The 22,955-nt window shown below is 49.9% G+C and overlaps 10 protein-coding genes across 10 annotated transcripts; 4 read left to right on the plus strand and 6 right to left on the minus strand.

The window, feature by feature from the left end:
- Positions 1–26: 26 nt before the first annotated feature.
- Positions 27–710, minus strand: N7457_004611 (putative NADH-ubiquinone oxidoreductase 178 kDa subunit; the record flags this gene model as incomplete). Its single annotated transcript, XM_057175656.1, has 3 exons — positions 27–180; positions 249–493; positions 606–710. 3 exons carry the CDS (start codon positions 708–710, stop codon positions 27–29), a joined length of 504 nt encoding a protein of 167 aa, XP_057032703.1.
- A 1,334-nt stretch (positions 711–2,044) lies between these two features.
- N7457_004612 (uncharacterized protein) lies at positions 2,045–6,412 on the plus strand (the record flags this gene model as incomplete). The annotated part of the gene is made up of 2 exons (XM_057175657.1): positions 2,045–5,205; positions 5,461–6,412. 2 exons carry the CDS (start codon positions 2,045–2,047, stop codon positions 6,410–6,412), a joined length of 4,113 nt encoding a protein of 1,370 aa, XP_057032704.1.
- A 706-nt stretch (positions 6,413–7,118) lies between these two features.
- Positions 7,119–7,376, minus strand: N7457_004613 (Pectin lyase fold/virulence factor; the record flags this gene model as incomplete). Its single annotated transcript, XM_057175658.1, has 1 exon — positions 7,119–7,376. The coding sequence occupies one exon, from the start codon at positions 7,374–7,376 to the stop codon at positions 7,119–7,121; it is 258 nt and encodes an 85-aa protein (XP_057032705.1).
- Positions 7,377–7,949: 573 nt separating this feature from the next.
- On the minus strand, positions 7,950–10,672 carry N7457_004614 (lysophospholipid acyltransferase family protein; the record flags this gene model as incomplete). The annotated part of the gene is made up of 6 exons (XM_057175659.1): positions 7,950–8,109; positions 8,165–8,421; positions 8,470–9,457; positions 9,522–9,777; positions 9,834–10,052; positions 10,114–10,672. The coding sequence occupies 6 exons, from the start codon at positions 10,670–10,672 to the stop codon at positions 7,950–7,952; spliced, it is 2,439 nt and encodes an 812-aa protein (XP_057032706.1).
- A 341-nt stretch (positions 10,673–11,013) lies between these two features.
- On the plus strand, positions 11,014–12,186 carry N7457_004615 (pantoate--beta-alanine ligase PAN6; the record flags this gene model as incomplete). Its single annotated transcript, XM_057175660.1, has 2 exons — positions 11,014–11,050; positions 11,105–12,186. 2 exons carry the CDS (start codon positions 11,014–11,016, stop codon positions 12,184–12,186), a joined length of 1,119 nt encoding a protein of 372 aa, XP_057032707.1.
- Positions 12,187–12,487: 301 nt separating this feature from the next.
- On the plus strand, positions 12,488–14,752 carry dbp7 (putative ATP-dependent RNA helicase; the record flags this gene model as incomplete). Its single annotated transcript, XM_057175661.1, has 1 exon — positions 12,488–14,752. The coding sequence occupies one exon, from the start codon at positions 12,488–12,490 to the stop codon at positions 14,750–14,752; it is 2,265 nt and encodes a 754-aa protein (XP_057032708.1).
- A 70-nt stretch (positions 14,753–14,822) lies between these two features.
- N7457_004617 (WD40 repeat domain-containing protein) lies at positions 14,823–16,204 on the minus strand (the record flags this gene model as incomplete). The annotated part of the gene is made up of 2 exons (XM_057175662.1): positions 14,823–15,894; positions 15,960–16,204. 2 exons carry the CDS (start codon positions 16,202–16,204, stop codon positions 14,823–14,825), a joined length of 1,317 nt encoding a protein of 438 aa, XP_057032709.1.
- A 390-nt stretch (positions 16,205–16,594) lies between these two features.
- On the plus strand, positions 16,595–17,390 carry N7457_004618 (uncharacterized protein; the record flags this gene model as incomplete). Its single annotated transcript, XM_057175663.1, has 4 exons — positions 16,595–16,841; positions 16,894–17,031; positions 17,085–17,171; positions 17,224–17,390. 4 exons carry the CDS (start codon positions 16,595–16,597, stop codon positions 17,388–17,390), a joined length of 639 nt encoding a protein of 212 aa, XP_057032710.1.
- A 245-nt stretch (positions 17,391–17,635) lies between these two features.
- N7457_004619 (Zn(II)2Cys6 transcription factor) lies at positions 17,636–19,828 on the minus strand (the record flags this gene model as incomplete). The annotated part of the gene is made up of 4 exons (XM_057175664.1): positions 17,636–18,035; positions 18,095–18,259; positions 18,313–19,019; positions 19,070–19,828. 4 exons carry the CDS (start codon positions 19,826–19,828, stop codon positions 17,636–17,638), a joined length of 2,031 nt encoding a protein of 676 aa, XP_057032711.1.
- An 853-nt stretch (positions 19,829–20,681) lies between these two features.
- Positions 20,682–22,572, minus strand: N7457_004620 (putative MFS multidrug transporter; the record flags this gene model as incomplete). The annotated part of the gene is made up of 2 exons (XM_057175665.1): positions 20,682–20,800; positions 20,859–22,572. The coding sequence occupies 2 exons, from the start codon at positions 22,570–22,572 to the stop codon at positions 20,682–20,684; spliced, it is 1,833 nt and encodes a 610-aa protein (XP_057032712.1).
- Positions 22,573–22,955: the final 383 nt, after the last annotated feature.

The following is a 22,955-nucleotide window of genomic DNA, read 5'->3' on the forward strand; positions in this document are numbered from 1 at the left end:
GGCTAAAGAGAAAAGATACCACCAATTTACTCGTAGAGCGAAACAACCTTACCGTCCTTCATCCGCGCAACCCGAGCATCCTCCATCTCCTGGTTCTTGCGCTGATAGTGAGCCACGACATGGCTCAGGTCGGCCTGCGAACCGGGCGAAACATTGTAGGGCGAACCGGAGTTCATCATCCTAGAAGTGAGAATGACGATTAGAATGACAGGTAAGAAAAGCATTGCCTCAGCAGCGGCGTCACATACTCGGTCTGTCTGAGGGCGTAGGCCTCGGGGGCTGCCTGACTGCCGAGCAAGTGGCGGTCAGCGGCAGCCTTCTCCATAATAGCGGTGTGGATGGCATTGCGCTGCTCGAAGACTTCCTGGGAAGGCGACCACTTGCTGATGAGGCTGGAGATCCAAGACGGCGAGCCAGATTCCTCGTTGGACTTGGTGACGCGGTAGAGCACGTAGGCGGAAGCGATGGATCCAACGGTGACGTAGAAGCTGCGCTGTTAAGTGGACATGTCAAGGTTAGTCAGGTGGTTGGGAGGCTGGTGATGCATTTCTAGCTCTGCTTCCAGATTCGGGTCTGGTCGCGGTCGGCGGGGGAGAAGAGCTTACGCCGAAGGACTCATTGACGGGCTCGTGGGCGGCATGAGAGCCCCAGCGGCGCTGGGAGCGCAGCAATTGCCGCGTCGAGGGAACAGATCGTCTAGCAGCAAACATTGTGTGGAAGGAAGCAATTGGTGGTGATCGATGACCCTTTGCAGGGCGATGATAGGGCGAGGTGGAAAGTGAAAGTCGATGGCACGTGATGTCCGTATTGGGCTTAGGGCGGTTTACGGTATCCCGTCGAGTGAAGTGTCGGTGCATCGGAGGGACAGCATCACTTCTCCATTGTTCTAATAATAGTCTGATCTTCCAGTTCTATCCTATTCTATGAAGCATCGTTGGGCGATCCTCGGTGTTTCAACTGGAATCTTCCGATTCTTTGTATCATGATCGGGCCAGGAACCTCGAGTCAACCCATGCTTGCATACTATCGCAGTCACACCGTGCAAGTGTAGCACCCCCATGTATTGGGTAGAATTGGACTCCGCAATAAGAATAAACCCCCCAAAAATTAACCTGCACGCAGCCTGATGTACGGTTCCACATCGCATCGACAATCATATTATGTCCAACATGCATGGCGCATACGTTCCCAACCTCATGAAGTCATGGAGGTGTGTTGTCCGATGCCAGCCTCACTATTTACCTTTGTCACACTTCTGGCCCCTCCGCCTCAACACTCATTGGACGATATCCAACCATTGGGAATCTCGCCTTGTTCGAATCCACGCCTATGATTAATGTCTGGCTCTCGATTGAACATGTCAGGTTGTCGGTGTCGCTCCCCCCACTAACCTCGCCCTGTCGTTGGAGTCCTAACCCGAACCCACAGTTTGATGCCCAATGCCATGGCATCTTCCAACTGGTCTCGCTTCGGTTTAGAATGAAACGGTGGATTGGGATCTTCTTTGTGCCCTGAAATTCGCCCCGGCACGCGCGTCTATTCGCGGGTTTCAGGCCCTCTCGCACATTGGGGAGTGGATGGGTATCAATCCGCTAAGGCTCGGTCCGCTGTGTTGTGCCCCGACATCGTTGGGATGCCAATTGTCGAGTCTAGATATTTTTCTCCTTTCGGGTTCTGCTTTTCTTTTTCTTTTCCTTCTCTTTACATCTTTCAATAATAGAATTCATATTTCGATTTACCCAAACTGTCGATTCCTGCGGGTGTGAATATTTATTTGTGCCCACTCCTTCAGGTCTCTGCCCGATCAAAGCCATTCGGCTCACACTTCTAGATCTTCCGACTCTTAATTCTTTCTTATTTTAGCCATCCCCTTGGGCTATATCTTTGAGGCATCGCCAGCGCCCCTTGCAAATGTACAGTGCAGTCCAGTCATCCCACTAAACATATCATCGGACTATTACTCACGCTCGATTTAGCTCACCGATCTCATTGGTAACACGTTTTGCAGCAGCACGAATTTTTGGGCACGCATCCCCCTACCGCGATGGCCGCGGGCAGCAAGAAGACCAAGGCCAAGGATAAGAGTGGCAAGGCCGCCACCAAGCAGAAGAATAAGAAGGGAAAGACCCAAGAAGTCACAGAACCTCAACCACCTGCAACCGATACCCCTACTCCTGGCAGTCCTGTACTTCCGGCGCAGGAGCAAGAACAGGCCGAAGACCAACAAGAGCCTGCTGTTGACACACCTGTCGAAGCACCAACACCTCTGTCTGAATCAGCATACGAGGTATTCGACGACGACACCACACCACAAGACAATCCTACCCCTGTCGCAGATCAGGAAGAACCTTCAGTCGAACCCTCCGTATCTCCAGACGAGGTGGTCGACAACGATACTGCCCCCCAAGACATCTCCGACCCTGTCGAAGATCAATCATCACCTATAGTTGACATCCCTGCCGACGGGGAACAACCTGCAGACGAGCCAAGCTCCGCCGAGACTCCCGTGGAGGACATCGAGACCAAAGAGCCATCTGTGGAAGAGCCATCTGTGGAAGAGCCATCTGTGGAAGTACCCTCTGTGGAAGAACCCTCTGTCGAAGAGCCCTCTGTCGAAGAGCCCTCTGTGGAAGTACCATCTGTGGAAGAGCCATCTGTGGAAGAGCCATCTGTGGAAGAACCCTCTGTGGAAGTACCCTCTGTGGAAGAACCCTCTGTGGAAGAGCCCTCTGTCGAAGAGCCCTCTGTCGAAGAGCCCTCTGTGGAAGTACCCTCTGTGGAAGAGCCCTCTGTCGAAGAGCCCTCTGTCGAAGAGCCCTCTGTCGAAGAGCCCTCTGTGGAAGTACCCTCTGTGGAAGTACCCTCTGTGGAAGAGCCCTCTGTCGAAGAGCCCTCTGTCGAAGTACCATCTGTGGAAGAGCCCTCTGTCGAAGAGCCCTCTGTGGAAGTACCATCTGTGGAAGAGCCATCTGTGGAAGAGCCCTCTGTGGAAGTACCATCTGTGGAAGAGCCATCTGTGGAAGAGCCAATTACCGTTGAATCTCCCATCGAGGACACCGAGGTCAAGGAACCGTCTCCGGAAGAACCAATTGCAGTTGCATCTCCTGTCGAGGACACCGAGGTCAAAGAGCCGCCACTGGAAGACCCAACTCCTCCCGTCCAGCCTCCAACTGAGGACACAGAAGCAAAAGAGCCCTCGGACGACCAGAGCAAGCCAGACGAGACAAGCCAAGCCGATTATTTCCAAGAGACAACTGTTGCCCCATCACCGGCACCAGCTCATCCATTCTCCCCTGCGGCTGTCGGCGTAGCATTGCCTTCACCATCGTCCACTGAAGCACGGTTTATTTCAACTCCCTCTCAAGAGAGCCAGCTATATCACCCTGCACCATCCACATTTTCTGGTTACGCTTCACCCCCTCCCTTCTCGGCGCCAGCACCTTACACCTCAGCAAGCGCATACGCTACCTCACCGGTGGCAACTTCATACGCTTCACCTGCTGCCTACGCTGGATCCCCGGCACCTTACGCCTCACCAACGCCTTATAGCTTACCTGGACCTTACACCGGTATTCCGGCGTCCTACGCCTCACCAATAGGTTATAACGCCCCGCCGGTGCCCAAAGTCAGCAGCCCACTTGCACGTTCTCGCCGACGTCAAATGTCCCCATCACTGTCCCCTACTGCAACACCTCAAAACCAACCAGCTGCACCGATATCTCATCACCAAGCACCACCCGTCATGCCTCAAAGTATTCCACACCCTCTACACTCTCCTGTCATGAGTGGGGACAGAATGGTACCTCCTTATGGGTCTTACTCTCATCATGCACCGGATCCCCATTACATGCAGAGAAGCTACAGCATCGCCGACCCATCATATGCAGCATCATATGCTGCACTTCAAAGCCTGTCCATGGGTCAGGCCATGGGCCAGGGTCGTCCTCACGAGAGTGGGTCTCCCCCAGAGGGCGAGACTGAGCATATTGAGCTTCTTGGACGTATCCAATCGGCCATTCCAGACATCAATGCTCTGCTCAGTGGGTTCCGCAACACCCAGCATAGGCTTTCCCACCGAGAGGCTGAGATGAAACAAATTGGAACGCAGCATGAACAGGCGTTGCTACACAAGGACTACTACATTGAAGCCTTGCAATCACAAATGAAGAAGACTGCCAATGAAAGTGCCGAAGAAGCTTCCAAGCTAAAACACACCATCAGCGAGCTGCGTCTGGAACTCGGAGATCTTCAAGAGAAGCAGAAGGATCTTGAAGATAACGTGACTGCTCACCAGAAGACCACTGAGGAACTGACTGAAGCCAAGGCCGAGCTCGAAACCCAGCTCACCAAGCTGAACGAAGACATACAAGAGGCGAAGGAAGCCCACGAGAAGGAGCTTGAAGCCAGGAAAGAGGAGCAAGAGCAAGCTCTTGTGTCACAGAAACATGAGCTCACCGAGTTGTTCGAGGAGATCAAGAGCGAGGATGAGAAAGCAGCAGCCGAGACTCTGGAAGCTCGCGAGAAGGAGCTTCAAGATGAGCACGCAGCCAGAAAGGGCGAATGGGAGAAGGAGAAGTCCGAATTAGAAGATTCCCTCGAAGCCCACCGCACCGAGCTCGAGGCCACCAAGACAGAATTGGCTTCCCAGATCGCTGCTTTGGAATCCAAGGAGGCCGAATTACAAACCAAGCTCTCCGAACTCGCCTCGACAAGTGAAGAACTCGCCTCGACAAGCGAAGCACTCGCAGCGAAGCTCGAGGAACTGGAAGCGTCACGAATTGAATTGGAAGAAACCAACAAGAAGCACGCCCAGGAAACCGAAGAGCTTCAACAAAGTCATGCCGATGAATTGGAGTCCCTGCGACAATCTCACAGTGACGAACTCGCTGCTACGACCAAGGAGTTCGAAGACAAGATTGCGGCTCTGGAAGCTCAAATGAGTGAGAAGGAAGAGCTCTGGAATACAGAACGCGCCTCCATGGAGCAGCAAATCGCAGACAAGACTAGCGAACTCGCCAGTTCCGAGCGCGAGAAGGAGAAGTTGGAAGGAGAGGGAATTATCAAGGAGCAGCACCTTCAGCGTGCAGTTGAAGGGATGCGCACTACCATTGATAACTTGGGCGGAGATTGCGACAGGCTAAGAAAGACATTGCTTAGCCTGGGAGAAGCCACTGATCTCAGAAACACCAAGGGCGATCAATTCTTGTAAGTGATCTTTAAAGCCCTGAGGACTCCTTTCTTTCATGCTTCTTCCTCTTCTTCCTCTTCCGGTTTTTGCGTCTTTTTCAAGACAAGTCATTCATTTTATATTTCTTTTGTTATTTGTTTGAAGCCTGCATTGTTTTTGTTTTACCTGCATTATTTATGAACTGCACGAGCGCAAAGCGACCATACTCTTTCTTATAGACTCATGTTGATAACGATAAATGGACACGATCTAATAAACACTTCGCCATTTAGTTTGGAATGTTTCAACGAGCTCTCGCAGCTCATCCACGATCTCTCCAAAGAACATTTCGGATATCTTCCCATCGATCCCCCCAAAGACATCCTTTCCAAGATTCCCTCTGAACTCCCGCCTTTCCTTGATAACACCCCTGCCTCCCGCGAACTGCGCTGTGCATACATCCAACACATCATCTCTAAAACCCTAACTTTCCGAGTATTCCAGCCCTTCCTCTTCACTCTGGGCCGGAGATATGACAAAGCCGACACCTTCTTCCAAATGTTGTCCATGGACATTCGACGCAAGTCCGTCCGCCGCGAGGCATTCTGGAGACAGCAGACTCTCAAAGCAGCCTACACAACCTCCGACGCCAAGCAATCCATCAACGTCGCCGCTGCAGTCATTGTCGATGAGATTATCGATCACATCAAGCACTTTGCCGACCCCAAGCACCTGGATTCCCTCCTGACCGGCGTCCGAAGGATCGTCAAGCTCGCCGCCGAGACATGGCGACACGCACGCGTCGAGCGCGAGCTCGTCATCGCCAGCTTCCCCGCCCCAGACGCAGAGAGCATTTCCAATGAGAGTTGGTCCGAGTACGCCTCCAACAAGGAGCAGAAGCACAACCCGAAGAACGAGCCCAGTCGCCATGTCGTCCTGCGTACTTTCCCTCGTATTACCCGCGAGGCGGCACACGAGGACTTCGCTAGCGAGGAAGAGAAGGCCTCTCCCTGTATCTACTCGCACGGCATTGTCCTGTACTCCGATTCCCCTGTCATCATGGGTCGTCTCCAGGAGTTTGCAAAGCGGTCAACAGACACTCTCGTCGGTGATGACGGCCAGACCTCGCCTAGCAGGAGATCTACCGAGAAATTGTCCCCGATCGATGTGTCGTCACCAAAGGTGATGTCTGTAAGGTCTGCCCCTACAAGTCCTGGTGCGAAGGGTCAGTTTATGAGGATGTGAGTTTGGTCGCTTCGGTGACTTGATATAATGTGTTTTATAGCGCCAGGGTTATTTCCCTATACACTCCTTTATACTTTCTTTTGTTTTTCCTTTGTTTTTCTTTTATCGCATACCTGTTTTGAGGTTTTATTGCGCACGTTTCAGCGAATTTGCATCCGATAATTCTTACGTTGTGTTTGTACTTGAGCATTTTTGGGTTTGTTGGGAGATTGTATGTAAGAGCAGATAGATTAACGAGTGAGTGAATTGAACGACCATTATATACCTGCAACATTGTCAGGTCAAATATATATCTCGCGTCTAGTCATATTAAACGCATATAATCCGACTTTTAGAGACTCAAGTTACCAGAAAATCAAATTGTGCCTCTTCGCTTGTATCTGTCTTCCAAGACATATATGTTGCCTGCCGCTGGAGGAATCCTAAAATGTTGAGCCTTCCACATCGTCCTTCACAGGGACCTAAACAAGTAGGATTGAAAATAAGGTAACTCTGAAAATCCATGGTTTGGGGTACCTCGCTTCTCCTAATGAGTTCAATATATGTGTATCCAACTCAGCAGGACGATCTATATAAGACGCACGTGTTTGGCAAAATTGGAAATTCACCACACATTTAGTCAATATATCTCTACACATATACAACGTTCTAAAAACCTCTGATTAAACCCACTTATCACTTACCTGAAGTTCAGCATGGCAGAGCCTCAAGCACTCGTGCTAGAGTTGACAATTGTCGAACTTGGGATGACGACTGCCCAGTCCCAGGTCGGCCCAGTGCTATATGCGAGGCCCGTATGCAAGTCCGAGGCACAGCCGTCGGATGAAAGTGTCGGATTCATCTTCAGAAAGAGAGAGTACTCAATCTTACCCTGAATGCAGATCGCAGCACAACTATCTTCATCGGCATCACTGCGCATTATGGAGGCCTTGGGGAGTTGGACCAACAATGCCCAATTCCGCATGTTGGCAAGCAAATTGAACGGCTTAAAGGCATCGGTAAGCCAGAATTCCAACGGCTCAATTTTATTTTCATCTTTTTATACAGAACCTGACTAATAAATGATAGCTACCTATTGCGTTTCGCCGCCCCTCGAGCGGAAGATGTATGGATGGAAAGTGTTGCAAATAAGGTTCCTATTGAAGCGCTCACGATGCTCAAGCTAGTGTGGCTATCATCAAATATTCACTATATCCACTGGTCAGGATCCTCTAGAAATCCTGAGGCTCTATCGGGGAACGAGGTGGTGGGTTCATTCTATTAAGGCGACACAGGGAAAAGGTCACAGAACAGCGTATTAGCGGACTCGAATCAAAAAGGCAAAGCTGATCGGAAGTGGTAATTCACCACCGTTTACAAAATCAACGTGGAAATAGTCGCGGTATCATACAGCTACCTACTCTTACATACACGAGTTGCACACCATGGAACTGATGGCTTGATATTCGTCGAATTATTAATGATATAGCGTAAACAGGAAGTAGATCGAACAGCAGCCTGTACATTGCTGCATACAGGGGTATAAGAAAAGGATAGACTACAGTTTAGCCTCAGTTCCTAGTGCATTCCTACGCATTTGGCGCGACGAAACATCGGCATGCACTGGAGCTGCGGCGTTTTGGAATAGCTTTCGCCCAACAATATCAGACATGGTGAGAACGCGCGAGGAAACCGTTGCGCCGTCCCGACGGTTTTTTCTGCAAGAGGTCAGTTATAAGTCAAGAGAGATGGTGCGAGGGAAAGGGGACTCACCCTTCGCGGCGAGACTGTGCAATTAATTCGACAAACTCCCAGAGTCGACCACCGTCGAGAACTTTCCCAGTGCTTTCGTCGCGTTGGGGTGCCCATTCAGGAGCCAGCCTGAGAGACGAACCGGCCTTGGATTCTTTGTTCTTCGCAACCAGGATAATACCCTCTTCCTCAAATCGTTGATAGGAATTCTTGAGTGTTTCCTTGTTGACCGCCTCAAAGTACGAGAGATCGCCTTGATGATATAAAGTTTTACCAAGCTGCAAACGTTAGAAACAATAAATTTTGGATGAGATGGAGGATCTTACGATCTGAGCACTATCCTGTGCTTTCTTCATATCAATCCAAACTTCCGTCGGGCCGTCAAGAGGCGGTGTCAACCCAAGAAGAGACACTGCTCCAAGCCAGGAGGCTTCAATGAAAGGCCAAATCAGGAAGCAGTAGAAATCATAGTTCTCACGACCACATAGCCGTTCAGACTCACTCAGTTCCACGTAAAGCGGCGCGCCGGACTCATCACGGGTGATCATGATCACATCATCTTTCTCTAGCCCACCTAATGTGTGATCAAAATTGTGGGCCAAACCTTCGGGCGGGAAAATGAATTCACCCCGGAAGAGTTGCGACAGGAATGAGACGTGTTTTTTCAAAGCTTCATACGTGATTCTTTGGTTAGTGGGCCCACCGCCCTGCTTGATCTTGGTGTACATAGCCACAGAAACAAGCGCCTCAGTGATGAAAAGGTGGATTAGCATGTTACGGTAGAAGGAAAGTTGGAAGCGATCCACGGCATAGTACGTTGGCTCGACTAGGCCCGAGATCACACCGACGAGCTTGGGCCCCAGGACTTCCAGTGCACGGTCAACCACCGTCTCTGTGGGTGAGCGATAGAAGTGGGCGACCCTACCACCTTTGGCTCGCACCCTCTCGCAGAGCCAGTCCAATCGCCGTACTAGCTCACCTTTTCCGACTCCCCGACCGCGCAAGGTCAAGAGGACGGTTCCAACAAGGGCGGTTGGCATCATCACAGAAACATCGTTGATATTGGACAGAACCCGATAGCCAAATGTTCGCAGAATGCGGCCTCGATCAGTATAGCTAAGTTTGTCATTGATGTCCGTGCTGGGACGATCCAGTCGCGTAAGCTGTTGGCCAATGAAGTCTCGGAGACTCCATGGCTCGTGGAATCGGACATCAACTCGGCCTAGCTTCAAAGACAAAACTGAAGACGAAGAAAGAAAATCGGCCAGATTCTCCTTTGGCTTCGGCTGGCCAAGAAGCTCGCTGATGTATGATCTAGAGAATAAGTCAATATAAATGCTCACTTAGCAGGGCATTGTGCCAATGGGAAGTGCCATACTCAGTCTCGATGACCTTGTCGTACTGAGTACTAACAGGACAGATGATAAGATCCTCAGCCCGACCTGATAGTAAACTGTCCATGATAAAACTCAAGATGCCAAACTTAGGCGAGAGCAGCTTTCCAGTTCTTGAACGACCACCTTCGATAAAGCATTGGAAGTTAAAGCCCTGTTGAAGGAGAGTATCAATGTAGGCCTGTACGACGGTGTGATATAATGGATCGTTTCCAAAGCTTCGTCGGATCCACATAGCGCCTAGATTGTATTAGCAAAAAAGCTTAGAGTGAATCAGAGATAGCTTTGCAACCAACCTGCGTGTTGTAAGAAAGCGCCCAGCAACGGAATATTGAGATTGTCACCCGCGACAATAACTGGCAAAGAAATTCCGAGACGGTAGCAGATAAGTTGTAGTGACACATAATCCACATGAGACTTATGGCAAGGCAGGAAAACAATGGACTGTTTCTTCTTGGCCGCAGTTTCAGCCACGGAACGTAAACGCAAGATTTCCTCGCTAGATACATGGATTCCTAGTGTGAATAGCATTTAGCATTGGTATGAGATGGGACAGTCATGTGAAGTGAAGCATACCTTGATGATAAGCTCGAGTCAAGAGCTGTGTGCACATATAATAAGCGCTCCGAATAAATCTTTTGTTTTCCATCTTGCAAATCATGTTTTCCATCATTGTATCCACAACCTCCCGAAGGCTGTCTTCAATCTCAGTCCTGCGACGGGCGCGTTTTTCGTCTTGTGTTACGCCTTCTTTGATTGCCAGCAGTCCTTCCTTTTCTTCAACCGCAAGCCGACCATTGGCCAGTTCAGTGACCTTATTCTGCAGGAGAGGGCTGGCCAATATCATGTTCTTCATCCGTTCGGAGAAGCCAGGGTAGAAGATTGGTTGGCCGATAGGTTCATCATATGCGCGCCAGCCTGTACCGGACATGTACAAGCTTACTTCCCGCAGGAAATCGAGAGGGTTCTCACGGAATCGTACCATGTGGCGAACAAGATTGCGTTCCGTAATCTGTTCATCGTGGGATTCAGGGCCTCCAGTGAAGCCGGATGGATGAATTGTCAACTTCGAACTAGCGATCTCCAAATCTGGCGCAGAGTGGTCCTCAGGGATCGACGACTTGGGAGACGGCATTTTGCGGGGTGCTGACAGGGCAAGGGCTGTTATAGTTCAGAGCCAGTCATGAGAACGTGGCCTGGTCCACGGTGTATAGAAAGAATAAAGGATTCGACGAAAAGCTCGAAGGAGGAGAGGTGCGGGCACCAGACCATAGCTCGAGCCCCCAAGCTCTCAACAAATCGGCAATGACAAATGACACGGCTGATCGCCCCCGGATGTTTTTCGGTTTCCCCAGGAATCAGCCGAGGCAGGTCACGTGAGTGGCCTGAGATGTGCTCGCAGCTCTCGTCCCACCTGGTTTTTGACGTCTGCATTCTGCATTCTGCATTGAGCTTGTTTTGTGATTGATCATCGCAATGTCTCGTTTGATTAACGGCGTGAGGTCGTTCTCGAGTATGTCTCTATTATCGAAATTGTAGCTCCAGATAAGCTCACTGTATCCACCAGCCACGGCTTCATCCCTCATCGCTGACGCGACCGCCGCTTCACAATCTGTTCGCCAGCCATCCAGCTTCCAGGTCTTCCGCGATGCTTCCTCTATCCGGGGACTACGTCGCCAGTTGCTGCAGAAGGATCGGACTGTCGGATTCGTTCCCACTATGGGCGCACTCCATGAGGGGCATCTTTCGCTGATTCGACAAGCTGCCCGTGAGAATACAGACATTTTCGTCAGCATTTTCGTCAATCCCACACAATTCGGAGTCACGGAAGATCTGTCTAGCTATCCCCGCACCTGGGAGAGCGATGTCGAAAAATTGGAAAAGCTGAATGAGGAGCTCGAGCGGTTGGGAGAAAACAGTGCAAGCGCTGGGCGCATCACGGCCATTTTCGCACCGACATCCAAGGTCATGTATCCCGGTCTACCTCCTACATCAGAAGTTGATGGCCATGGCTCCTTCGTCACAATTACCCCTGTTTCAACCAAATTGGAGGGTGGCGCTCGGCCAGTATTCTTCCGCGGTGTGGCAACTGTCTGCATGAAGCTTTTCAACATCACAACTCCCGATCGCGTCTATTTTGGCCAGAAGGATGTGCAGCAGACTGTAGTTATCAAGCGCATGGTGGAGGATTTCCATATTGGCACCCAAGTGCGAATCATTGAAACCACCCGTGAAGCTGATGGCCTGGCATTGAGCTCGAGAAACGTCTACTTGGGAGACCGCCGACGAGCCGTTGGACTCACTATATATAGAGCGTTGAAGGCCGCCGAAGAAGCGTATCTGGCCGGCAAGACCAGCCGGACCGATATCCTTGACGCTGCCCGCATGATTTCGGATTCTGTCCTTTCTGAGCAAAAGGCGCTTTCACCAGCTGAAAGAGCACTTTACGAGGTCGACTACATCTCTCTCGCTGATCCCGATACTCTTGAGGAGTTGGAGACTGTCGATCTGGCTAAGGGTGCGATATTGAGTACCGCGTTCAAGATGGAACCACTGGAAGTCTCCAAGCCAGGTGAGGACTGTGGCTTGGGCGATGGAAAGGTCCCCGTACGCCTGATTGACAACCTCATTCTGCATCCCCGTGCTTGATATCATATCGAACACTCCATAATGAACATATAACATTGTAGTATAGCACGATTCGCAAGCACAAAATCATTTACATAGAATTCTCAAAAGCGATCACCTAGAAACTTGGAATCCAACGATATGACTCTCATATATCAGTCCAATGTAAACCAAGTAGGGCAAGTTCTTAGGGCGGAGAAAATTTGCGTGAGAGCCTGGAAGTCTTGGCGCCGAAAAAAAAGTCTCGAAAGCTTTTGGATCCGCGGTCAACGAAAACCTCACAACTCCCCGCTCTTTTCACCGGGGATCACCATCTTTCAAAATGGCCGACGATGGAATGCTTATGAACTTCGCCATTGGTGACGCTGTCATCAAGCCTGAAGCAAAGTTCAAGGGAGGAACATGGCGAGACCGATTGACCGCGAAGAAGCGCTCAGCCCACCGAGGCTCCGACAAAGCACCCGGCGATGCAGCTGCTCGCAACGCAGCATCCAAAAACCCCAATCAAATCCAGATCTCTGGTGACCGGCCGTTAAAAAGACAAAGGACAGAAGACTCATTCAACCGCCCCAGCGCCCCGCGATCTGGTGGTAAACGGCAGCAACACCCGCGAGACCCCACCCAGTTTGTTTCTTCGCTATTCAGCAGCAACCCTGAAGCGCGCAATCCTGAGGAACCTAAGGAGGAGAGAGAGGCGGAAGATTCGAAACCGACCAATGCGCCGCTGATCGACGGCCTCGATACCTTTACCAACCTGGGACTGTCGCCCAACCTCGCGGCGCATCTCCTCACAAAGCTGGAACTGAAGGCGCCGACGGCTATTCAGAAAAGCTCAATCACACAATTGCTGAAGGAAGAAAGCGATGCGTTCATCCAGGCCGAGACTGGTTCCGGAAAGACGCTGGCTTATCTTCTCCCGTTGGTCCAGCGCATTATCGATCTCTCAAAAGCGAAGAACGAACACACTGATAACCAAGTCCACCGAGACAGTGGATTGTTTGCTATCATCCTGGCACCCACTCGTGAGCTGTGCAAGCAGATTTCCGTCGTGTTGGAGAATATCCTGCGCTGTGCGAACTGGATTGTGTGTGGAACGGTTATTGGTGGAGAGAAGAAAAAATCAGAGAAGGCACGATTGAGGAAAGGATTAAATATTCTTGTCGCAACACCCGGTCGATTGGTAGATCACCTCGACAATACAGAAGCCCTGGAGGTCAGCAACGTGCGATGGCTCGTGCTTGATGAGGGAGATCGCTTGATGGACATGGGTTTCGAGGAGGAATTGCAGGGCATTGTCAAGAAGCTTGACGCTAGACAACGGCCCAGTCGTGTTCCTGGTGTACCTACACGCAGGACTACAATCCTGTGTTCTGCTACACTGAAGATGAATGTCCAAAAGCTGGGAGAAATTAGTTTGAAGGACGCAGTACACATCAAGGCCGATCCGGAGGACGAAGATGACACCAAGTCAAATGATGACGAGGAAGAGTCATTCCGTGTCCCAGCACAGCTCAAGCAATCTTACGCCATCGTTCCAGCCAAATTACGTCTGGTCTCATTAACAGCCTACTTGAAGAGGACGTTTATGCGAAAGGGATCAGTGATGAAAGCAATTGTTTTCATGTCTTGCGCCGATGTCGTCGATTTCCACTTCGAGCTATTCTCAAGGAACCAAGATCGCGAGCAGCAGAAAAAACTCGAGGAGGAAGGAAAAGAAGATACAACAGACGAGGAAAAAGACAAACTGTCACCACATGGCACCATTGCTCCTGGCAGAGCCTTCTCTACCCCAACAAATCCGGTCATCCTGCACCGACTGCACGGCTCACTTCCCCAGAATGTTCGAACAGCCACCCTCGGTTCTTTCTCGCGCAGTACTGAGGCTTGTGTCATGATCTGTACTGACGTGGCTTCCCGTGGTCTGGATCTGCCAAACGTTGATTTGGTTGTTGAATACGACCCTGCCTTCAGTTCTGATGACCACACTCACCGTATTGGTCGTACAGCCCGTGTGGGACGAGATGGTCGTGCTCTCATTTTCCTCCAGCCCGGCTGCGAGGAGAACTACGTTGAGGTCCTCAAGCGTGGCTACCGCGATGGAGGCAAGGCACTCACCCGCACTGACGCAAACGAGCTTCTCAAGCGCGGCTTTGGTGGAAACGAGACCGGAAAGAAGAATTGGGAGGAAAAGACAACTGATTGGCAAATGGACGTGGAGCGCTGGGCAATCGATAACCCAACCTATCTGGAAATGGCTCGCCGGGCATTCCAATCTCACGTCCGAGCCTACGCGACTCACATTGCAGCTGAGCGCAGCATGTTCAACATCAAGGAACTTCACTTGGGTCACCTTGCTAAGAGTTTCGCCCTGCGCGACCGACCGGGCAAAATCAACGTCCCTGGTCTGCGGCCCGGACAAGAAGACTCCAAGAAGGACTTCAAGGCGGCACGAAATGGTGCTGCAGGCAATAAGAGAAAGGCTGACGATGGTCCATCTTCCACGAATGTTACGGACGAAGCTGCTCGCAAGATGAGAGCCAAGATGAGGGAGCATATGTCTGGAGCCAACGAGTTCAACTTGGCTTGATTCTTTTTGCTTTGTGGACTCCTCAAAAAAAGCATGGTCGCATGGTTGTTTTATAGCATTAGCATTTATCTCAGTAGATATCCCATAATGAAATTTTCCCATCCTTGGATCCAGCCGCTAGCCAATGAGTTTGTTGTACTTTTTGATTCCGTTGTTGCTGCACTGCCGCAAGAGAATAGTCGCGTGTCTTGCCAGCTGTCTGCCCTGCTGCATCCTGGTCCGCGTAATTGCCGTCCTTTTCTGCAGGCTCACACGGCGAAGAGACTAATGAAGACGTGCTTTCGATGTTCCCGAACGCCACGGAATAACATCCATCTTTGTGCCACTTGAGCACGGCGAGCTCTTTCATCGTTTTCCCCGAGTACACCCGGATTCGGCTATCCCAGCCAGCAGTAGCGAATACCTTTCCATCGGAACGGATCTGTAGACCCTGCTGACCAGAATGCTTCGTGTTCACAACCTTCAGAGGAGATTCTTCCGTGTACCCTGCCGTAGGAATATACCCAGCAGAAGTTATGGTAGGAATAGGATGCTTGACGATCAAAGCATCGGCAGAAGAAGAGATGAAGTAGTCACGGGAAGCAGAGACATCAAGCGAAAGAACCGGCTGGGTATGAGGGCGGCCAGCGTAAAGCCTGTCCCATTTCACGGGGTTGCCAATGATATATTCACGCTCAAAGTGAGCTGTTCTGAGAGCCCCACGATGGACTAAGACCATTACATGACCATCCTCATATGCGGAAGCGACATAGAGGTCTCCCGAAGGTGACACGAACAGACTTACGGCCATTAGCATTCCCGTTTTGATGGATTGGTCAGAAGGAATAGTGCTAATCCGGCGCTCTGATGGTAAGTGGAAGATATCGACTCCGCCAGAGTCTAAAGCATTGGGGACTGCGAATAGAGTGTTCTCTGGTTTGGCGGACTGGGATGGAACTTTAGGAAGTCCATCCGAATCGATAAATGCCATTGAGAACGCACAGAAATTGAGTGCATTCACAGGCAACGAATGGAGTAACCATGGCTGGATCTTACTACCTGGCTGCAACAATTCGGTCGCATCCACCGGTAGCGTCTTATCAAGGATCGATTCATCCTCGGATCGAAGCTTCCACACACATAGTTTATGGTCGCGGCCATGGCTGTTGCAGATGTTAGTACAATGACCAATATAGGATGCTTGATGGAACTGATGGGGGTTTCATACGTATAGATCTCAGTAATACCCGAGCCAACAATGAAGCCCCTCGCTTCTAAAATGGCTCCCTCGTGGGCCTTCCAGGCCGTCACGGGCCGTTTGGTGACGAGGTCCCAAACAATAATCCAGCCATTGGCATCGCCGGATACGAGCCGCAGATTCTGGTTGTAGATGTGCAGTGCATGGATTGGGGAAGCATGTCCACGTAAAATGTATACTGGACTTGGAGCCTGAGTTACTGATTTGGTGTCCATCTCAGTCGACTGGTGGTTGTTGACATCTATGAACGGCGGCAAACTGCGTGGAGAACTGCCCGTCTACACCGCCACACTTGAGCCTCATTGCATAGAGATGGCTAGTTTCCAGGACTGAAGTTGGGTTTGATTCTGGGGGAGTATTGCTCATAGAGCTTAAAGTAAGGAGTATCGAACAATTTAACCCTGGGAAGGGAAAGAGATGACTTACCTTTATGAGTATGGTTGTCTGAGGGCACCGCCACTATTGACGTGATACATCGTGACATACTTCCAATGACATATTCTAATATCAGGTACTGTGTACTCCTTCGTTTCTTAGCCATCTTGCCCCCTTCAAGTCTAACATATAGACTCAGTTTTCACAAGCACGTTCAAATTCCTATCCCAATGCTTCGGTCCGTTACTCGTTTCTCGCGCGGCCTTGCCGGCATCAATTCATCGTCCCCTTGCCGTCGAGCCTTCACATACGCGGCCAAGCATACAATCTTTCCTGCGACCTTATATCGTACCGATATGCAGTTCGAGCGCATATCAGAGCTTTATGACCTATCCATGCAGATCGATGGCTGGGCAGACCGCGAAGGAGTGGAAATCTCCAAGGACGGCCTAGTACATCCAAACATCTGTCAACGTGGTAGGCACTCCCATTCAATGAGTGTTATTATGTGCTAATGATATTTATCTAGTATCAAATGGGGCACAGCTGACGCCCAATATACACTTAATGCACGAGATGACAGGTAATGCAGTCGACTACTATATCTACGCGTTGGAGAATGGTCACCCTCCGGCCGCCGATCCTCATTTCGTTTGTATCCCCAAAGGTATCTATTTGCACGTTTCTTATTAACTGATATAAACTAATTCCTCTATTGAGGGACTGTTATCCCGAAGCACTTGACGCTGTTCCATGAGAAAGCATGGCAATTCTCCCTACAGCCTACATATCCCATGTCGATAGACGGTACGCTATATTATATACTTGGCCTTGATACCGAGAGGATTGATACTAATAGGCGAACGGATAGAATTGAACAAGGCCATTGCTCGGTTCTATTACACATCTGGCCGCATCTATCCTCTCAAACTGGAAGGAGAGGATTTCATGTCTACGCCTTGGGGACCGGCGGTTTGGCAAGCAAAATGTGAAGATGAAGATGAGGAGGGATGGATGAAGCAATGATCTTGTAGGTAATGTCATGCAATCTGGAGATCTTGGATTCTGAAATGATCAATAATGTGTGTTCTACATCGACGGAGTGTCAAGATATTACCTGCCAAAAATGTAGGATAACCATGATTTCATTCAAGCACCAATTCTCAAACAGTATACTAGCCCAGCAGCGGGTATCAGAGACTGTACGCCAAGGAAAATATTCACAATAAGAGAACATATTATAAATAATTCATTATCCAAGAGTCCTTAGCTCATCCAATCAGATCAAATGCCCCATAATGATACTGATTAAGTGCATGGTGATGATGTGGCGGCACATAGTATCCTTGATACGGGTGGTGTTCCAAGGAGAAATCCCCTTTAGTCAATAACGGATTGTTAAGACTTGGGGCTGAGCCCGGGCGCTCAGGGATCAATAAAGATGGGTCTAACTCATAAAAATGATTATGCATCTGGGCTGGAATGACTGTGTGCGGATGAGCCTCAGCCCAGCTCCATATTTGTTTGAGATCATCTTTAGTTGATTCCGAATTGCTGCCAGTTACTTTGGTGATGGTGTCAATGATGCCGATCACCTCTTCTTGGGCTTCTCGGGTTTGTAAGCATTCTGCAGCGAATGCAAGGAATCGTAATGATATATCAGCAATTCCTCTGTTCAACTTGTTAGACACTGGAATTATATGCTATTTGGGAGATGATTCTTGACTTACCGGTCTTTGGAATGGGCAACGAGGCCACATATTTCGTTCGCATGGCTGCATTGCATTTTCCACATCTCCTCGTCGAATTCTGACTGGAAGGGGTGACTCTTGGCCAGCAGAATACGAGTGGCGTGATAAAACAATCGAGCGACAATTGCAGATCGCTGGTTCAGCCTGAATATATGAGTTAGTGGACAGACTAGGTGCAAGATAGACTAGAAACATACCAAACCTCAGGAAACCCGGATTTGGAACTTGTTTGCCACGGCTGCAAATAACCAAGAGGTGCTAAGGACCTCGGGATGGATTTCATCCATTGATCACACCACCTGTTGTAGAGCATCCATTCCTGCTCATTAAGCTGCATATTCGACGCCACATCTTCGTTCCCAAATTCGTAAGATGAACGCGAAGACGCTTGGAAGTTCAAGACTTTAGCAAACGTATATAGTATCCGATGATACCACAAATCTTGGTTGCCTCCATTTAGACCCTGCACATAATCTATGTCCATGTTGATCCCCCACGTGTGCGGGTCCCAAGATAATGTCCAATTATGTCGCAAACAGTTCAAAAGCTCTGCACTGAGGCTGATTCTGAAACATGCTCCACCTAACCCTGGGGTTTTTGCACTCCAACCACATTCCCGGATCAAAGCTCGTGACCCTGCAATGTGGTTTCGGCTGTTCTTCAATTGGATGGACATGGTTTCATAGAAGCCGAGGGCTAGGGCGACTGTTGCACATAGCACGGAGTCGCGATTTTCATCATGCATAGAATTCAAAAGATCCTGAGTAGCTTCGTTATAATAGCGCATGGCCTTCTCATCCCCATAAGAAGAATCAATAAGAGAAAGATGCCTTGCACCACATGCTAAAAATGCCTTTAACAATATCGGCTCACCAACGGAAAATCCTGGAAGAATCTGAGAAAACTGCACGTTATTAGCCAACTCAGATCAAAGCATCTAGTTCATTAGCTTACATGATTCATGTCATCCAATATATCCATTCGGGGTCCTACTTCCTCGGCAAAAGTTCTGAGAAGAGATATTTGCTCCGGATCAGTGAGAAAAGCATGGTACTCATGCCTTCCAGCCAATTTTCGTGCAAAATTAGATGTCCCATGCGGAAGAAGCTCATCTCCGGGTACCAAGTGAGACTGGGCCCACGTATCAGTTCCACCAAAATCTGCTGTAGTTGGATGTGAGACGTCAAAGCTCAATGGATCAAACGAATGTGCCACCGAATGGAACAGACTTGCCAAGTCATCAGGTCTCATGATGTCAAATCCATGTGGGGATGGATGATTCTCTTGAACAGGACTCTCCGGCTGGACGGGCGGGTATATCTCAAACCCTCCGACATATAAAGACGCAATCATCCGCGAGTCATCTCGAAATGTCACCTTCGAGCCGTCCGGATGAGCGACGATATGCGGAGGCGCTACAGTCTGTATATCGATGAAATTGAGGCGGATACCCCGCCGACACACGCGATCCGACTTGCGACAATTGAGACATCGCCCGACGCCCTCGTCGCATTTCAAATGCCTTTGGCGACATGTGAGGCAGCCCGTGCGCACTCTCCGAGCTTTGGTCTCTGAGGTATCCGTGGGTTTCTTGCGACCGGAGCGGGGGCGGGGTGTGCTTTGCGAATCGCTTGCCTGGCTTTTTGGAGTTGAGGTCCTTGTGCTGCCCGCGGGTGATGGCGAGGGTACGCGGGCTGCTTTTCGAAGCCTCATATCGCCGGAGTAAAATGTGCAAAGTGGTGGTTCTCAGCTCTTTGATACGGATACGTTTCTAGTCACCGGCGCCAACTGGAGTCCGGTTTGAGAGAGGTTGCCCGAATACACAAGTTGCCGCTGTTGGTTCTACCCGAATGGCCATGTTCGTTGTTGACGCTTGCAATCGGACAATCTCGAATATTTTATTCAGCTAGATGTTATCCAGCTGCGATTGTCCTTGGGATCGGTGTCTAAGGGTTTGAATCCGGCTGCTAGGCGGCACGGGAGGGGCAGGAAACAAGGGATCGGCAGATAATTCTGGGAGGCAAAAAAAAGGTCAGCTGAGGCTTATTGTCTGAATCAAGTACGTAGTCAACTCACTGGCCCCTTTCTGAGCCACGAAGATGCCTTGGGGTCGCGGAGAAGTGGATGCCAAGTCGAAGATCCAATCGACCAAAAAACGGTGGGCCCCGGTGCCAAGATCGCCGATGTATAGTGCGGAGTACAGACAGGCGCACCTTCTTGAGCGGTATACATCAGGCTACATACATATGTATGTATGTATACGATTGAAATGATAATTGAGAAAGGATTACCGATGACATCATGCCTAAACACATGTTGTATACAGAGATCTTTGCTCATTTAGGAAGTGATATGAACGCCCCTCGACCGTTCTCATGAAGGGCGAAGCCCGCCCCTAGAAAATGATATGGCTGTAGATATTTACACAGAAACAAGTATATACATTCACAACCAGGTAACAACGTGGTATATACCTTGTACTTTCTTTTTTTACAACGGGAGAGTTCTCGGATAGTCTGAGAACTCCACTCCAGTGCCAAACCGCGCACGGTTGAAGAGGCGCCATTTACGCCTTTCTTCCCAACCGGGGTAGTCGGACTCGACACAGCAACGTGAAGACAATGACTGCCCAGACAGCCGCAGATAAGAAGGTCAAGCGAAGAGCGGCAGAATATGAGGTGGTGACTAAGTAGTAATTAGCAACGTCAAACCGAAACGGCATTTACAAAAGAAAAGCACGCACCTTCTAACCGATGGAGTGGATCTAGTCCAGCGATAGTTTGGACAGACTTGCGGACAAGGGCAATGATATAGTCCTTTTCGTCACCGGTGACATTCTGGTCGAGTTGGTATATGAGGGTATTTTGGAAGATCCAGCTGCTGACAGCAACGCCCATCACGGAGCCCAGGTTTCTCCATAAGCCCAAGGTTGTGGTTGCAACAGCCTGATCCTTTTGCTCACTTGTGGCAAGGATCGATACCATCAAGCTGGGGAATGCGAAGCCTTGACCAAAACTGGACAATGAGATGCAAAGCATGGAGAGTGGTTGGGAGGTGTCAATGTCCATTGATGCAGCTGCACATCCTCCGATTATCATGAAGCATAAGCCGGTGATGACAAAAGGTTTGAGGCGTCTAGTCCAATTAATCAGGAATCCGGTGCTCACACTAGAGATAGTGACAGCGATAGAGGAAGCCACGAGGCGTAGACCAGAATCCGTTGGGCTCGTCAGCTTCACGGCCTGGAAATACAACGGAGCGTTAAACATCATAGTATGGACAGACATCGAGGCGAAAAAGTTGCCAAAGATAATGATGGCACGAGGATTCTTTGACATAAGCTCAATTGGCAGCACGGGCCGTGGGACGTGTCGCTCGTAGAATACCAATATCACGGCTAAAATAAGTGATGATACCAGGGAAGTGATGATTAGTGGATGACTCCAAGGATAAACATTTCCTCCTAAGTTCAGACCCATGATCAACAGAGTCACACAAAGAATCAAAATGACAGACCCCAGGATATCAATACTTCGAACTAGCTGTGACACTTTCATGCGCTCCGTTCCAACTTGTTTCACACCGAGATCGGATGGAACCGTCCAGGCGGCTGCAATCAAGTAAACAAAGATGAAAGGCAGTTGGATGAGAAAGGCACCACGCCAGCCGATATGATCACATAGATACCCACCAAAGGCAAGTCCGAGACTGCTGCCAATCCCGAGACATAGGTTAAGGTAGGACTGGTAGACACCGCGATACTCCAGATGAACCAAATCACTAGAGATGATCTGACCGATTGAAAAGATACCTCCAGCACCAAGCCCGCAAAGAGCTCGGGCAGCAATAAAACTGCCGATATCCTGCGCCAAGCCACAACCAGCTGTCGTGACGAAGAACATAGCGATAGAGAAGAGATAGACAGGTTTCCGGCCAAATGCGTCCGAGATCCGTCCAAACAGTGGCATAAATGCGGTTGAAGTCAACAAGAAGGCTGTCGATAGCCAGGAGGCTGAGTTCGCTGATTTGAAGTAGGAAGTGATCACTGGATGACTGGAGGCCATGAGGGTTGAATCGAAGAAGCCGATCAAGTAGCCCATCATGATACCGGCAAAGATGATCCAAAACCGCGCCGGTGATATATCAATGTATCTTGAGTCATGAGCTCCCTCATCTTGAGTTGAGAGGCTCGGATCTTTGCCGTCTGGCTTAGACGTATAAATTTCCAAGGGTGGTCCAACTTCAAGCCCTTCAGGTGCAGAGCTTGTCCCCGATGGCCAGCGAATTAAAGGTTCTTGTTCATCACTACCACGTGAGCAGGCCGTTTCAACATCGGTGGCGCACTGCGAGACATCATCGTAACTTGTATGGTGGCAAGCTGAAGATTGTCGCAGAAGCGGGGTGACCTCCGAGGGAGCAAAATGAACGGACTGCCCCTTATTGTCGTCGCTCGACATTGTAAAAAGAGTATCAACGAGTGAGGATATCCATATGTACTATTTCATGCGAAAGAAACTTATACTTCCAAGGTTCTGCAGATCGGGAGCACGAAAAATTAGCCCCGAAATCGCCATCAGCGACAAGTAGTGTTTGAAGGAAGTGACACTAAAGACCAATGCCGACGGACTAGGGGAGTTATATAGCAGCGCTAGGGCTGTAGTGAACGCAGCTACTCCATAACGCGACACAAAAAAGAAAAAAGTTCCGTGGCGGGGGTCCGACCTCGGGCCACGAGATCGGGAGCCGATAAGATAGGCGACTGGGATGCAGCTGAGTCCAGTGCCAGTCTCCTTGCAGTCTCTCAAGTGAATCTGATTTCATTTTTTTAATAATCTGTGCT

This window comes from Penicillium paradoxum (assembly GCF_028828445.1).
Source record: "Penicillium paradoxum strain IBT 22861 chromosome Unknown utg000004l_segment0_segment0, whole genome shotgun sequence".
NCBI classification, from domain to species: Eukaryota; Fungi; Ascomycota; class Eurotiomycetes; order Eurotiales; family Aspergillaceae; genus Penicillium; species Penicillium paradoxum.